Genomic DNA, 15,991 nt, shown 5'->3' with positions numbered 1-15,991 from the left:
GATGAAGACAGAGGATTCTTTCAGTCCCCTTCTTCTGAGCAGAGTTCTGAGGATCAGCCTCACAGTGTTCTTATTCCATTAGGTTCGCCTGATGGGAGGGATGATGCAGAATCTATTTTCGATGATGCACTACCTGAGTTCCCTTCGGAGAATAATCCTCCTCTTGCTACTCCTGTTCCTGATCCTGAGCCTCTTCCAACTCCTCCAGATGTTCCCACTTCTACTCTCCGGCCTAAATGGTGGGCCAAGACCATTGGTGATCTTAGGGATACTGAGCTCATTGAGGGTAGAACCTCCCGTAATAAGAGCAAACAGCAGCATACAGTCAATTTTGCTCTCATGGCTAACATACACAGTGTTTTTGAGCCTCAGACATACTCAGAGGCTAAAGGTATACCTGAGTGGGAACAGGCTATGGAAGCTGAGTTCCAGAGTCTTCAGAAGAATCACACTTGGGCCCTTTCTGATCTTCCTTCAGGGAAGAAGCCCATTAGCTGCAAATGGGTGTACAAAGTAAAATACAAAGCTGATGGAACCCTAGACAAGTATAAGGCTCGTCTTGTTGCTCGTGGGTTCTCACAGAAAGAAGGCATTGACTACGAGGAGACTTTTGCTCCTACAGCCAAAATGAGTACCATACGGCTCGTTCTTGCCTTGGCAGCCCAGTTCAGTTGGAAAGTCCATCAGATGGACGTCAAGAGTGCTTTTTTGAATGGTGACTTACAGTAAGAAGTCTACATGATGCAACCCCCAGGATTCAAGGTTGCTGGTCAAGAACAGAAGGTCTGTCGACTAGTCAAAGCACTCTATGGTCTGAAACAAGCTCCTCGGGCTTGGTACATGAAAATTGATAAGTACCTGACAGATCATGGTTTTCAGCGGAGTCCATCTGATGCAAACCTGTATATCAAGCATACTAGTAATGATATTCTGTTTGTGGTTGTCTATGTCGATGACTTAATCATTACTGGCAGTTCAGCACATTTGATCACTGGGATCAAACAGGATTTGTGCCGCACCTTTGATATGACAGATTTGGGACTTCTACATTACTGCTTAGGAGTTGAAGTCTGGCAGACTGAGAACAGTATCTTTCTCTCTCAGTCCAAGTATGCCAGAAGTCTTGTGGACAGGTTTAGAATGTAGGATTGCAAACCTGCCTCTACTCCTATGGAACCCGGGCTCAAACTTTCAGCTCAGTCATCTTCACCAGTTGTGGATGAATCTCTGTTCAGGCAACTAGTGGGCAGCCTCATCTATCTTACTGCCACTAGACCTGACATTAGTTTTTCAGTGAGCTACATTTCACGCTTCATGACAGCTCCCAAGGCTGATCATTGGATAGCAGCGAAGCGTGTGCTGCGTTATGTGAGTGGCACTCCTGACTATGGACTTCTGTACACTCGGAGTTCTGATCCTATACTCAGTGGTCACACAGATTCTGATTGGGCAGGTTCGGTTGATGACCGTAAGTCTACAGCAGGGTATGTGTTTAGTTTGGGATCTGGTGCTGTCACATGGACTAGTAAGAAGCAGCAGGCAGTGGCTCTCTCCTCGACAGAAGCAGAGTATCGGGGAGCAGTTAAGGCATCTTGTGAGGCGGTTTGGCTTCGACGAATGCTTGCGGATATGCAGGTCTCCCAGGCAGGTCCTACTCCCTTGTTCTGTGATAATCAAGGAGTGCTCAAACTCACCAAAAATCCAGTCTTCCATGAAAGAACCAAGCATGTGGAAACTCATTGTCACTATATTCGACAGCTGGTTGAAGACGGATCCATCCAATTGCTGTATGTTCCTACCTCGGAGCATCCAACAGACATCTTCACCGAGCCCCTTGGTCCTGATAAATTTGTAAAATTCAGGGGGTCTATAGGTGTAGTTCATAGATTGAGCATTAAGGGAGGGTAATAGAATATTAAAATAATGTTAATTTTAGTATTAATGCTCAATAGTGTATATTCTATTTTAGTTAGATCGTCTTCGATCTTCTCAGCAGTTTCTAATTAGAAACTTGCTATTCTTGTAAATATCCTTGTATTATGTATGAGCGTCTTGCTCATTCTGATAATGAATCAATTCTTTGAAATCCATTGCGTGTCTCACATTGTTTTAGATAGAACTCTGGCACGTAATAAGTGAACTGGCATACAGCCTAGAATAAAACTCAAGTTTAACAATCTCCCAAGGAGAGACATTTTGCTACTAATGAAAATATAAAAACTTAAAAACAGAAATCAACTTTATACAGTTGGAGTTTCTGTAGTGCATCATTATGTGATATCCGTTGTTTTTGATTAAGTAAAAAAAGGTTTTAAGGGACCCGAAACGCAATTACATTCGAAAGATATCCAAGAAGGAAACAAAACAAGACAGCTGCAAAAGACCAGCAAAAAAACCAGCAACAAAGAAAGGGACAGCAAGAGGCCAGCAAGAAATTGGCCGCAAGCCCAGCATTACAAGTTAATTAAAAACTCTTCATAGTTTCCTCAGCATTCTGTACCAAGAGCATCATCGCCTTGGCCGCTTCCCTCAGGTCATTGTTTTCCTGTCCCAGCTGGCTCTCTTTCATTTTGGTGTCCTTCCCAATAGTGGTCTGCCTAGTTCTGCGTCTAGGGTTCTGGTGGGTGGGGCTGGAGGTTGGAGCATCTTCTATAATTACCAGGTTCTTATCCTGATTTTTCTTTTCCAAATGATCCACCAAAGCGTTCATATTCTGGGAAGAAACTTTAAGGACCTGGAGGCTGTGGTTCATGAGGCTTTTCAAAGCCTTCTCATTACGGGCGATCTAGGTGTTGATGTTGTCTTTGTCCTCCTCCACCTGCTCTTTCAGAGTTCTATTAACATCCTCCAAATGTTTCAGGTCCCCTTTGATCAAATCTTTCTCCAACCAATCCTCCATCTCCATTTCCTCCTCAGCTTCATTGTTTTTCATATCCTCATTCTGTTTCCCAGAGTCAGAATTCTTAATCAGCGTATTAATCTTATCTTCCAACTCCCTTTGCTTACCTTGCATACTGGTGATGTTTTCGACAACCCATTTCTGGAAATTGAAGGATTCCAAAGTGCAGTTACGAGCGTTGTCCAAGATGGTGTTCGCAGAGTCCTTGCCCTGTTCAATCTCCTCAGAGTTAGGGTTGTCATACTCCTTAGGATTCAGAGCAGCATTCTCACTTTCCAAGCCCTTAGGGTTAGAGTGAGGGTTTTCAGAATTACCCCCTTCCTCCCCTTCACCATAGTTCTCATCCTTATTTTGCTCCATTTCAGTATCAGTGTCCTTATCCTTTTCCACTTCTTCATCACAATGCACCTCCTTTTCCTCATGCTCTGTTTCAGCTTTCCTTTTTTTGTGGGTAGGGGTGTTGGGCATATCCCCATTCGAGTCAGAGTCTTTGCAGCTCTCAGAGATATGAGCGCTAATGATCAATGGGTCATCCTTGGTTGCCCTAGCCTTATCCTTTAGATGTTCATATATTAGCAGTATGAGCCCCTGGTGGGCTAAAGGGTAAGAGTTAGGCTTTTTAGCATGGTCAGCAAGGCTCTCATTTAGAGAGGACGCTAAATAGAAGGGCAAGGATATTTTAGCCCCATGACGAAAATGGTTCAGAATAGCGAAATGATAGTTATAATTTTTTATAAATCTACCATCCACAGTCAAATACTCCATTAAAACCCTTAGAACTTTTTGCCAGAAAGGCTTTACCTGCTGGGGAGTGTAGTAGGAGATGTTGTCCTTCTTCACAAGCTTGCCCTCTCATCCTCCGACTTCGGGAAGATTTTGAAAGCTTCAGCTGCATACTTCCGATCCCTGTAGAATTTAGTCCCCTCCGTCTGGAGACCCGTGACCTCTGCAACCATGTTTTCATCGAGTTGCCAAATCTCCCCGAACAGGGTGACTCTGTTGTTACTCCAGCTTTTAGCAAAACCATAAGACACAGAATTTTTGCTTCAGTGAAGCTTTTCCATATTGTCAGTGAAGCTGTATCTGTGGAGCCTTCTCCAGACCTTTCGTTCACTCTTCCAATTTTCACATCCTGGAGGCTCGTTCCTATTTAGGTTACCACCCATTTTGAGCTCCAAGTAAAGATACCCACTGCTGCAGTTCACAATCCGCAGATTAGACTCTGAAAACTTGTTTTTTCTGGAATTCCCGTGTAAAGACTCTTTCGTTGTTTTGAAATTGCTGCTTATGGCCACACAAACCCAACGATTATTACTATAATCTTTCACACACATGATCTTGGAAATGATGCCAAAAAACACTCATAATCTGACAGTTTATCCGCCCCCAAAATCTATCTTTGGAAATCGTTCCCCAGAAAGTAATCATGAGATTAACTTGACCCATTGATGCGATCAAAGTATAATTGCTCTTTAACCTCCCTTTTAATGTGAGTTTCTCCAATGTATTTGACATCCTTCTCCAAATTGACCCCTTCATTGGCTAGGATATCCGCAACCTTATTGCCTTCTCTAAAGGTATGAGTTATACTAATGCTAACATAGTTATTTAAAATATATTTAGCACTTTTAATTAAATTGGTAATATTCCAAGACATAGAACTTGTACCTTTGAGGGCTTGTATGATGTTTAAAGAGTCCCCTTCAAGCCAAATTTTTTTGAATTTGAATTCCTGAGCTAGCTGGAGGCTCTTTAGCATTGCCAGAGCTTCAGCCACATGGTTATTTTGGACCCCAAAAGGAGAAGCAAAAGCAGCAATGCAAATTCCTTGAGCATTTCTAATAACTCCTCCACCACCAGCCTTTCCAGGGTTCCCTTTAGCTGCCCCATCAAAATTAACCTTTATCCAGTCATATTCAGGAAAATGCCAGACAATGTTATCTCTCCTATTCTTATTTTCCAATCTGTAGACCTTATGCATTAGGTTCCATTCAGTGAGGATGTCTCTTTCCATGTCATTCATATCAGTAATAGACCATTGCTGATTATTCTTGTGAGGAATATTGATGTTCTCTTTTATAGCCCTGCAGATTTTTTCAAAGACCACCTGAGTATTACACTTAGCTTCCCTAAATATCCTATTATTTCTTTCTTTCCAAATGCCCCAGCAAATCATGGGGAGGGTCAAAGACCAAAGGTTCTTGATAATTTGGCATTTGGTTGGAAAATTCCATTGCCAGATAATATCCTTGATACTCTTGTTCATAACCAAATTAATTTTCCATTTTTCCCACATTTTGCACCAAATATCCCAAGTAAAAGAGCAGTGAAAAAAGAGATGATCAATTGATTCCCCCTCATTCTGGCATAGCTCACATCTATTAGGGAATTTGAAACCTCTTCGGATTAAATTGTCAAGAGTAAGAGTACTATTACGAGAAGCAAGCCAAAAGAAAATGTTGACTTTAGGGATCAAAATGTTGTTCCAAACTTTACTCCAAATGGAATTGCTGGTTTGAGAAAAGGTGTTTTTATAGGCGAAGGCAATCGTAAATTCACCTTTAGGATCATTTTTCCAGAGGAATACATCATCATAGTCTTTGTTAGGGGAAAAGGACAGCAACTCCTTCTGGAGGGAGGAAAATCCAAAATGAATGTCATCAAGCCTAACCCACTTGTCCTCCTTCCAGTAGTCACACACCATAGGCCCAAACCTCCTTTTACACTCCTCAATAATTTGACTATTGTTTTGATCATAAAGAGCTTCATTCTTCATCCAGGGGTCTTCCCAAAACCTTATTCCGTCACCTTTTCCAAGGACCCATCCAGCCCCAGCTTTTGCCACTTTTATGGATTTAGTAATGCTATTCCAGATGAAGGATCCAACAGGGATGTCTTCAGAGTTAAGGACCCCTTGGATAGGCTGATTCTGAATGTATTTGTCAAACTAAATTTGATTCCAATCTTTCTTAGTATCATAGGCTCTCCATAACTGTTTAGCAAGAAGAGCTTTGTTAAAGGTTTTTAGAGCTTTAATCCCCAACCCCCCTTTGTTCTTTGGTCTACACACTTTGTCCCAAGCAACCAAGGATATTCTCTTTTTTTCTTCCACTCCTGCCCATAAAAATCTCTTCTGGATTCTTTCCATTGCTTTGGCAAATTTAGCCAGGATACCAAATAGGCTGAAGGCATAAACAGGGAGATTTTGAAGAGTAGCTTGAAGAAGCTGCAGTTTCCCAATCTGAGATAACATTGAGCCTTTCCATCCAGCCAGTCTTTTATTGAATTTGTCAATAAGCATATTCCAGAAAGAATTTGGGGGAGCTAAACCCAAAGGAAAACCCAGATAGGTGGAAGGGAGCATTTCCACTTTGCACCCAATAATTTTAGCAATTTTCTGTTGTCTTATGACCGGAGTATTCAGGAAGTAAATAGCCGATTTGTCCCAATTGACTTGCTGACCAATAGCCAAAGCATAGGAGTTAAGAGCAGTTTTGAAGGCATCAGCCTCCTTGACAGAAGAATATCCCATGAGGATAGTGTCATCAACAAACTGTTGATGAGAGCAAAAAACATTGGCTGAGGAAGATTGAAGACCTTTGATAGTTTTGCTTTGTTTCAAATTGTGAATCAATCTGCTCATACTTTCAGCCAAAATGGTAAAAAGGATAGGAGATATGGGATCTCCTTGTCTTAGCCCTCTTGAAGTTTTAAAAAAATTGGTAGGAGATCCATTAATCAGAATAGAGAACATAGGAGTGGTGATCAGCTCTCTGATTATTTTGGTTACCTTTTCATCAAAACCAAAAGCCCCCGTGATTTTGAAAAGAACATCCCACTCCACTCTATCATAAGCCTTCACCAAATCCAACTTTATCAAGAAGCCTTCTTTTTTAGCAGCACTGAGGGAACGAATGTTCTCATGAACAAGAATAATTGAGGCCAAAATCTGCCTACCAGGAACAAAACCTTTCTGCTCCTCAAAGATGATGAAGGGAAGCACCGCCAAAATTCTAGTGGTCATAACTTTGGATATGATTTTGTAGAAAGAGTTACATAGGCTAATTGGCCTAAAATTTCCCATAGAGTCCGCCCCAGCAACTTTGGGGATTAGGGCTATAAAAGTGGAGTTGAGTTCCTTAAGGATTCTTCTAGATCCAAAGAATTCTTTGACCGCATTAACCGTGTCTTCCCCCACAATATGCCAGAATTCTTGGAAGAAAAACATAGGGAAACCGTCAGGACCCGGAACTTTATCCCCTTGAAACGAAAAGACAGCTTTTTCATTTCTCCAACAGACGAGATAGCAGTAAGGGCCTTATTCTGAATAGGGTTAATGACCTTAGGAATAATATTAACCAAATTGAGTTGGTGGGTCTGATCAATGTCCTTGTTACTAGTAAGGAGCTGGTTGAAGAATCTGACAGCTTCATCCCTGATTTCGTCCTTATTAAGTAGAGTGTTGTTTTCAACAATCAGTCTTGTGATTCTATTCGCTGCCTTGTGTTTTAGAGAAGTCATATGGAAAAATTTAGTGTTTCTATCCCTTGCCTTCAACCATATAGCCCTAGATCTCTGCCTCCAATAGATTTCTTCCCTAGAGATAATGTTGTGGAGTTTGACTAGAACATCATCTTCCATGGCTTTGGAATACTTTTTGTAGCCTTCTTTCTGTATTGAATTTTGTATTTGGTCCAGTTCCTCCTTTAGTTTTTTCTTTGAATCAAAGATATCACCAAAGACCTTGTTCCAAGTCTTAATATTGGTTTTGATGTTTTTAAGTTTTTTAGCAACTTTATACATGGCAGTTCCATTAACATCAAGATTCCACCAGTTAGCAATAGATTTTTCAAGATTAGGGTGGGAGGTCCACATCTTTTCGAACCGAAAAGAGAATCTCTAATTATTCTTAAAATTCTCGGCAACAAAAGAGATGGGATAATGGTCTAACCCAATTCTATTAATAACAGAAAGGGAGCATCTATGAGACAGAAGCCAATCATTAGTAACAAGGGATCTATCAAGTCTTACCTGGATGAGATCTTCACCATCCCTTCGGTTAGACCAAGTGTAGGAAGCCCCGTTGAGATCCATATCAATGAGAGCATTGTCATTAATAAAGTCCATCAGGTCAAATTTGCTCTCTGGTTGAGCTTGACTGCCTCCAAATTTTTCAATGTCTTGCAGAGGAGTATTGAAATCTCCCATCACAACCCAGCTGTTCAGAGGGAAGGAATTTCTTTTATGCTGAATTTTATTCCAAAATTTACTTCTAGCGGATTTGGAGTTAGGGGCATAGATATTAGTGATGACACACTCCTTACCATCAATGATGCTTTTAGCTTTTAGGGATAAAATATTGCCATCAACATCAATCATATCTCCAGAGGTTGTGCTTTTATTCCAGAATATAGCAACCCCTCCAGAGGCTCCATTCGAGCTACTGCCACAAGCCCCTCCATTTTTGAAAAACTTTAATTTCTCCACTTTCTCTTTACTCATTTTGGTTTCCTGAACCAGGATAATATCCGGATTTTGATCTCGAATGAGGTTCCTTAATATATCCTGTTTATTGAGACCATTTAGGCCTCTGATATTCCAAGATAGTACCTTCATTTGGAAGCCTGAGGGCAGGATTCCTTGATAGTTCGTTGCCTTCCATCAGCTATGTTTTGCTTACTCTCCTGGTCCCTATGCCATTTCATAGTTTTGCGTCCCGGTGGGGATCTTGAAGCCCCAAAATCAGCCTTGGATCTAGTTCTGGTTTTTACTCCATTAAGGCCTCCTACCTTCTTGGTTTTAATTTTCTTTCCATTTCATGTTGTGTTTTCTTCTTGTTCTACTCTAGACTCATCTTGCATGTTGCTCCATAGGTCTTCTCTTTTCTGGGATGATGTAGTCATTTCGACTCCTATGTTCTGGAATAAGGCATTTAAATTTACCTGCGGCGACCCATACTTGTTACTCCTTCCCAGTTTTATTTCCTGTTCTTGAAAATCATCCTCTAAACAGTGTTCATCTTTTTTTGATATAGGTTCCTGAAAAGCCTCAAGATGAGAATCAGTGATATTCTCAGTCTCACCATCTTCAAGTGTCTCTTCACTGATTTCATTCTCCTTCGCCTGTGTCTGTAGAGCCTCAAAGGTATTGACTGTTTTAATCTCAAACTCCCTAGTTTCATTCTTTTTATTCCCCTTCAAAGGGGGGTTCTTAGGAGAGTCAGTGATATCTGCTTCCAGGTGTTCAGATGTATTAACCGAGTTTCCACTTTTTCCTTCTAACTTGTTATAGTCTTTGTTATTATTTTTTTCTTTCCATACCTATTTATGAATATTTGTCATCACAGGTTTTTTAGGGTTGCTAGGGCAAGCCTTAGCCCAGTGACCTACTTTTTTGCAAGAAAAGCAAACAAATGGGAGAGATTCAAATTCTATTGATTGTTCCCATAACCCAAGTTTGGAATTTATGTCAATAGTGCTTGGGAGGTCCATATTCTGTGATATGTTGACGCAAATGCGCGCATACACCAATCTCTTGCGAGCTGCTGTCATTGGGTCTATCGCAACAAGCTCCCCAAAGGAGTTAGCGATTCCTGAGAAAACATCCTCCACCCAGTATTCCAACGGCAGCCCAAGCAACCTAACCCACACCGAAGCAGATTCAAAGAAAGAATCATTGAGTTCCATGTTAGGAGACCATTTTCTAACAGAAAGAGAAGATTTGCCAAACATCCAGGGGCCACCACTTAAAGCAACTTCCATATCTTCCCCGCAGGAGAAAGAAAAAACAAAAAAGCCTCTAGGCAAGGCAGAGACATCAACCTGTCCTTTCATTCTCCATTTTCTCTTAACAAAGGACCTAATATAAAAATATTAGGTCGAGGTCTAACAAATTTCCCCACCAAAGAAAAAGACATTAAAGAGATGCTATGATCAATAACAATATCAGGAATCTCAATCACAAGTTTACCCGTTCTATTATCTGATATATCCTTCACAAAGGGGAAAGACAATTTACCAGTCAGTTTACCAGGTGCTTTTTTTGCAAAGAGACTATTCCAGGGTTTAGATATTCACCCCTCCTTGATATTTTCTGAGTCAGCCTTCACCGCCTCGGGGCTCGAATCTTGAGAATCTTTTAAGTTTTCATGATCAGGAGGACGGTCCCGTATTCATGGGTCCCCATCCTGCCTCCCATCCTCATCATTAGATGCTTGTCCTTGAGCTGCAATGGATTCAGAACCAAAGGATCCAACATCGCTGTTCCCTCCATTTCTCGATTTCAAATTTCCCACTGCAAACGCTGTTGCCTCCATTTCTCGATCTATTGAGTTTGTTGTGATATCCATTGTTAGTCATCAGTTGTGTTTAATATTATATCAATCTTCATGACGCATACTTTATAAGTGGTGGTGGTTCACAAGAACCCATCTCTCCTGAGCTTGAATGGTCCACTTGAACTCACAACCAGTTGACACTAAAAGGAGCAAAGCATTGGAATTAAAACTAGCAAAAATCAACCATCACATAGTGCCAATGTATGCACTGGAATTTCTTAAGAGGTCACACAACTTCACAAAAGAAATGTTCATTACAGGGTGTCCTCAATCAAAATTGCATTTTTATATTTTTAGGATTAGCAATGATAACATCAGCCAAAACAATATGGTTGGGAAACATGGGATATTCAACTCTTCTCCTGACAAACTCATTATTGATATTGGTTATCTGCATAAGGCAAAAAATGTGCATGTGCATATGAATAAATAATATACATGTGCCCATAAACTAATATAACAGAATAGCAAACAATTTACATGTTGAAGCACTTATTATAGTAATAATCATATTAAAAGACTAAATGTGTTCATGCAACCATTACCTAGATTTTAGTCTTTGCAGGCCCTTCAAACACACGAAGAGACAGTAAACAAGAAAGGTGGTGTAAAGTGTTGTATGGAGGGATGTGTAAATGAATTGGGTCATTTTCCATGCATTAACTATAATATAAATATAGAATAATAATATAATCAATAGATAATACATACAGACATGAAGGCACATATCTGTACACGTGGGGACCCATATGCATAAGCAAATCCATCCACAAACATATATCAAACCCCTATTACTTTGAATGATTGATATCCATTGTTTGCCAATTCAGATTTATGTACATAATGAAGTTATCATCAAGTTGTTGAAATTTTGTATTATGAACAATATGCTTCAATTCAAACTAGTTTATATGTGCCTACATAGAGATGTTTGTAGGATGTTAGCTCACAAGGACAAAATTTCTGGATATAAATTTCTATACTTACAGTTTGAAAAAACTTGAATGACATGATCTCAAATGTTTTAACTTTTAAGTATGAATGGTTGATTCTGCTTATGGTAACTACAGTCATTGTATTCATAAAATGGAATGCTTGTGTATTTAAGAGTTGAAAACAAACTCATAAGTTTCCCTTGCAATGCTAAATACGAATATTCAATCAAACATGGGTATAGTAAAATTTTTCATTTCAAAACCAGAGGAATGCATGTAAAAGATGATCAAACTTGTACCGGAGGCGTGATTCGGTATTCTGGTTTTATTGCAACTCTGATGCCTGTTCCTGCTGCATGGGCATAATATTCGAAGTTTAGACCCTTAAATAAAGAATTCTATAGACAAAGATAAACTTAAATAATCTCTCTCTTCTCTTTCTTGATTTGCAGTTAAAAGTTGAATGTAAGTTAAAAAGGGAAAGATCGTAACAAAAGAAATTTTATATGAAATAATTCCCAAAGAAAATCGAACGATTCCATAATTAACAAAGACACCCATATTTTATTTATTATATATAATAATCTATTTGCATGTTACATGATAACCAATGGTTCTGCACCTAATCGATATGAAATGGTAATGCTTAAGGTTCAAACAACCTATCATTATTAGGACAAATGAAGATCAAAGCTCGGCTGCAAAGAAATTCTGCCGCAAGAACCTCATAAAGTTGGTAGAGGACAGTCAATTCCAGAACCCAAGGTCCATTATGCCTGATTGCAGGAAAAACTACCACAATCCTACAACCAATAAACGCCCAAGAGTATTATTATCTCTTGACACCTGACATTAGGGCTTCCCCTACCTTCGTTCACTAGTCAATACTCAATTGCCTTTCTTATTTCTAGTCACTAATTATTAGGTAACCTCTACTAACACTCTTTGAATAAACACACAACCGGGTAGGGGAAAACCGTGTGCTGGGTACACGGATGAAACAGTTACATTCTTTTGGTTCACGAGGCTAGGGTAATTCCTCAAACACTTAGATGCAATCCTTGGATACAAGAATTGTTTGGCCTATGGCAAACAGTGCATAATCCTATTAAAACATCTGGAAAGGCGTAAACAAGCACCTGAATTCTAAATCAAACAATAAGAATCACAATCTCTTGTTAAAATTAAAATCAATTAACTTACATGTCCTATTGGTTTTGTCTTCATGAATTCTATATATGGAATATTTTGCGAATTGACACAGTATACTATTCATTTACTGTCATCTAAATTTTCCTATTACACGATTTATCATCCTTACTATTTGAAGTTTCTCGGATCTGTTCTACAATGCATTGATCTCAATTTCAATGTTGACATTATGAGTGTTCGTTTCATCAAAATGACAAAGACGTTTTTGCCTGGGCTTCTCACAGATTCAAGTATATCATCCAATATAAAATTCGAGTACAAGGTATTGACCTCCGACTTAAAATTTATCGATTAAAGAACAATTTGTGATTTTAAGAGATATGGGTATTATCAGCAAATATAAAATTAGGGCAGATAGTATTGACATCAAACTTAAAGTTTCAGTTAGGGATTCTACCAAATTTGGATATATCGTGAAACATAAATCTTGGGCCTGTCCTTAGATGTTGGATCTGTTATATATCAATCTCAATTACAATTATGAAAATGGCTGAATATCAACTAAATCAAAATGGCATCAATATCAAGCATAAACTTACTTATTAGACAATAACAAGGGCTGTTCAGATATTTGAATACATTAAGGAATACAAATTATGTGAAACTAAAAATAAAATTGAGGGCATATGTTTATCTACATGATAAAGAAGAGGTCGATGAAGAAACGGGAACTGGAGGAGGCGGCCTGCTGATGGGAGGGCCAGAACTTTGACCAACAGTGGGGTAATAAGAATTAGGAGCCTGGGCATATGGAGACACCCCATAGGGTTGTTTGTACATTGGCCTCGACACATCATATGGTGCTGCTCCTCCTCCTCCTCCCATTTGACCTCTGTTTGATCCTCCTTTCCTGTAGTCAAACTCCATTCCAACACAGTGGGTCGTGATATTGATCAATTAGGTCGATTTATATTCAAGGATAAACGATTTCTAATTCACGGGACCTCTGCTGATCAAGAACCAAAATTAAGCGGAGATATTCTTCAGTCTAATTTGATCAATAATCCTGCTCGAGAAAAACGTGTGTGCTAAATTGAATTGCTATGGCAGCTTCGTTGCAGGAAGATTGGAAGGAGGCTTTCGTTGGTTTTATTTCAACTTGGCGATTTCTTGGTATGAAAGGCAAGTGCTTGAATTATAGGACTGATATTTTCTTATGGTTTGCCGACCTTTCTTTCCTGTTTCCTTGAAGGATTATGTTTTCTCTAAATAATAGAGAGATTTTGTTAGTGCAAAATGTCGTTTGGGTAGTGGAAAGCCGCCAAATACAAAATAAAGCTTGAACAGTATCCTGCAGGACTTCAAAAAAAATGAATAAACAAGATGCACTAAAAGTGCCCAATTCGCAACACTTTGTTGCTTAAACTGGATGTTCTAGTTCGATCAATTAAAATTTATCTTGAGTTTACTTTGTTTATTCTTTTGTCTATCTTTGGAGTCACTTTTTTAAAGGCTAAATTTAGTGGTTTTTGTTTTTTTGTTTGTTTTTTTGTTTGTTTTTTCGTTTTGTTTTTTTTTATGATGTTAAATGTGTCTCGCTAGTTTAAATGGATACACAAAATCTACAAGATGATTTTTATGATTGATTGAATGAATAAATGTTAAGTAGTCTATGGGATCTATTGGTAACCACCAAAAAAAGTGCATACATGGTCTAAAATACCATACTTAAATTTATTTTTCCATCTACATCTTGGATCTTTTATTGTGTATCTTGACCAAGAAATTTGCAACTCTTATTATCTTCTCTTCTTCGAACATAATATTCAAGTTGTTCACTTTTAGTGTTTCAATATAATTAATTTGAATATTGTTGTAAGCTAAACACTCCACTATGTAATTTCATTCTCTCTCCACCATTTCTTGAGTGCAATAACTACACCTTTTGTCTACCCACGCCTCTTTAGGTATCATTCATCTTTCGGTTTCACATCTAAGTTGATGCGAACTAGTTCTTGTAGACACCTATTTTTGTCCACTTGATTAAAAGAATTTATATTTATTTAGTTATCATTTATCCAACTATTAATTAAATTCACATTTAATTAATCATTTCCCCTTTTCCAATTATTAATTAAATTAATATTTAATTAATTCATCCCAATCCTCTTCTCCTATTAATTAAAAAAATTATTCAATTAATTTGATTTAATTTTCTTAACCAATTTTAGACCATTAATTAAATAAATAAATCATATTTGTTTAATTAAATCCTCCTTCACATTTAAATAAATTAATATTTATTTAAAATCTCCAAATCTCATCTCTCACATTTAAATAAAATAATGTTTATCAAATCTTCTTTCTCACATTTAAATAAATTAATTCCCAAAATCCCTCCCCCACTTGCACTTTCTAGAAAAAGCAAGTTGCAAGTTAACCCTCCTCCTAATCATTTCTAAACCTCTATTATTAGCCTAATCACCCTTGAATGGTTTGCACATTCTTAAACTAAAGGTTAACCCAAAACCCATCAACTCAAACCTTTAATGGTTTCCCTCAAACTCTTCAAGTCTTTAATAGTTTCCTTCTAGAGTCTTCTTAAGCCTTTAATGGTTTCCCTCAAACTCTTCAAGTCTTTAATGGTTTCCTTCTAAAGTCTCCTTAAGCCTTTAATGGTTTCCTTTAAAGTCTTCAAGCCTTAAATGGTTTCCTTCAAGAGTCTTCTTAAGCTTTTAATGACTCCCTTCAAGCCTTCAAGCATTTAATGCTTTATCCCCATTTTTCTCATTTAAATAAATTAAGAATTATTTAGCTAAAATCCAAAATTCACATTCAGATTTAAATAAATCAATATTTATTTAAATATCTATCCAAATGCAAGTTGCACCAATAAATTGAAATAAATAAATTTTATTCCAATTAAAATTATAAAATCCCTCCCACTTACATTCTCCTACAAAATCCACTTGCACACTAATCTTCCTTCTAGATTCTTCTAAACCCTTCTAATTAAGCCTAATCCTCTCCTAAACATTTGCACAATCCTAAACAAAGGAATTAGGAAGACGTCGCTTCTCAAAGCATTAAAGGTTTTATTTCTTCAACAAGTTAACCCTCAAAGTTTTCATAAACCATTAAAGGCTTAAAACTAACTAACCCAATTGTGACCCCTGGTTAGAGACTTTCTCTCTAACTCAACCATCCATTTAACCCACAAGTCTCTTCAAGCATTCATTGCTTTGACCATGGTTAGCCTTTAACCACTGCACATTCTTTTATCCTTTGGATATAAGAATTATCCATTAACTTAGTCCTAACCAAACCCCCTAGGGCAACCTTCATGTCTCTTCAAGCATTTAATGCCTCTTCTCTCTCCTCTCAAGCCTCCTCATGGTGACACTTGTCAATATGGGATTGGGTTGAAAGTATCGCATGGATTGAGGATCATGCAATCCTAGCCCTTGTTAAGATAATTCAATCTTAACCATCCAATTCCCTATTTCTTCTCTCAATAAGACTCACTTCTTCATTGTGAGGGATCACAAAGTCTTAATCTTAGAATCTCAATTTTGCCTCTCTTTGTTTCAATCACAATCTTAAGCATTTAGAACCATTTTTATCATTTGCATAACATATATCATATTAGCATAGCATAGTATCAATATC

At 38.2% G+C, this 15,991-nt stretch overlaps 1 protein-coding gene across 2 annotated transcripts in view; it reads right to left on the bottom strand.

Annotated features, from left to right (window-relative positions):
* The window catches only part of LOC131034227 (uncharacterized), a 49,423-nt gene extending 35,792 nt beyond the window's left edge, over positions 1-13,631 (bottom strand). The window contains exons 1-2 of one of the 2 annotated variants that reach the window (XR_009103756.2): positions 13,021-13,631; positions 11,470-11,522 (exon numbers count right to left, since the gene is read on the bottom strand). Coding sequence is in view for 1 of the 2 variants with exons in the window: in XM_057965634.2 (XP_057821617.1) it covers positions 11,470-11,522; positions 13,021-13,249 (282 nt within the window). In the remaining variant the exon portion in view is untranslated. The remainder of the gene's footprint in view (positions 1-11,469; positions 11,523-13,020) is intronic. The other variant, XM_057965634.2, reaches the window with a different exon arrangement.
* Positions 13,632-15,991: the final 2,360 nt, after the last annotated feature.

This window comes from Cryptomeria japonica, chromosome 5 (genome assembly GCF_030272615.1).
Source record: "Cryptomeria japonica chromosome 5, Sugi_1.0, whole genome shotgun sequence".
NCBI lineage: Eukaryota > Viridiplantae > Streptophyta > Pinopsida > Cupressales > Cupressaceae > Cryptomeria > Cryptomeria japonica.
Note: the sequence above shows the minus strand (reverse complement) of the source record. Positions and strands in the feature narration are given on the sequence as shown.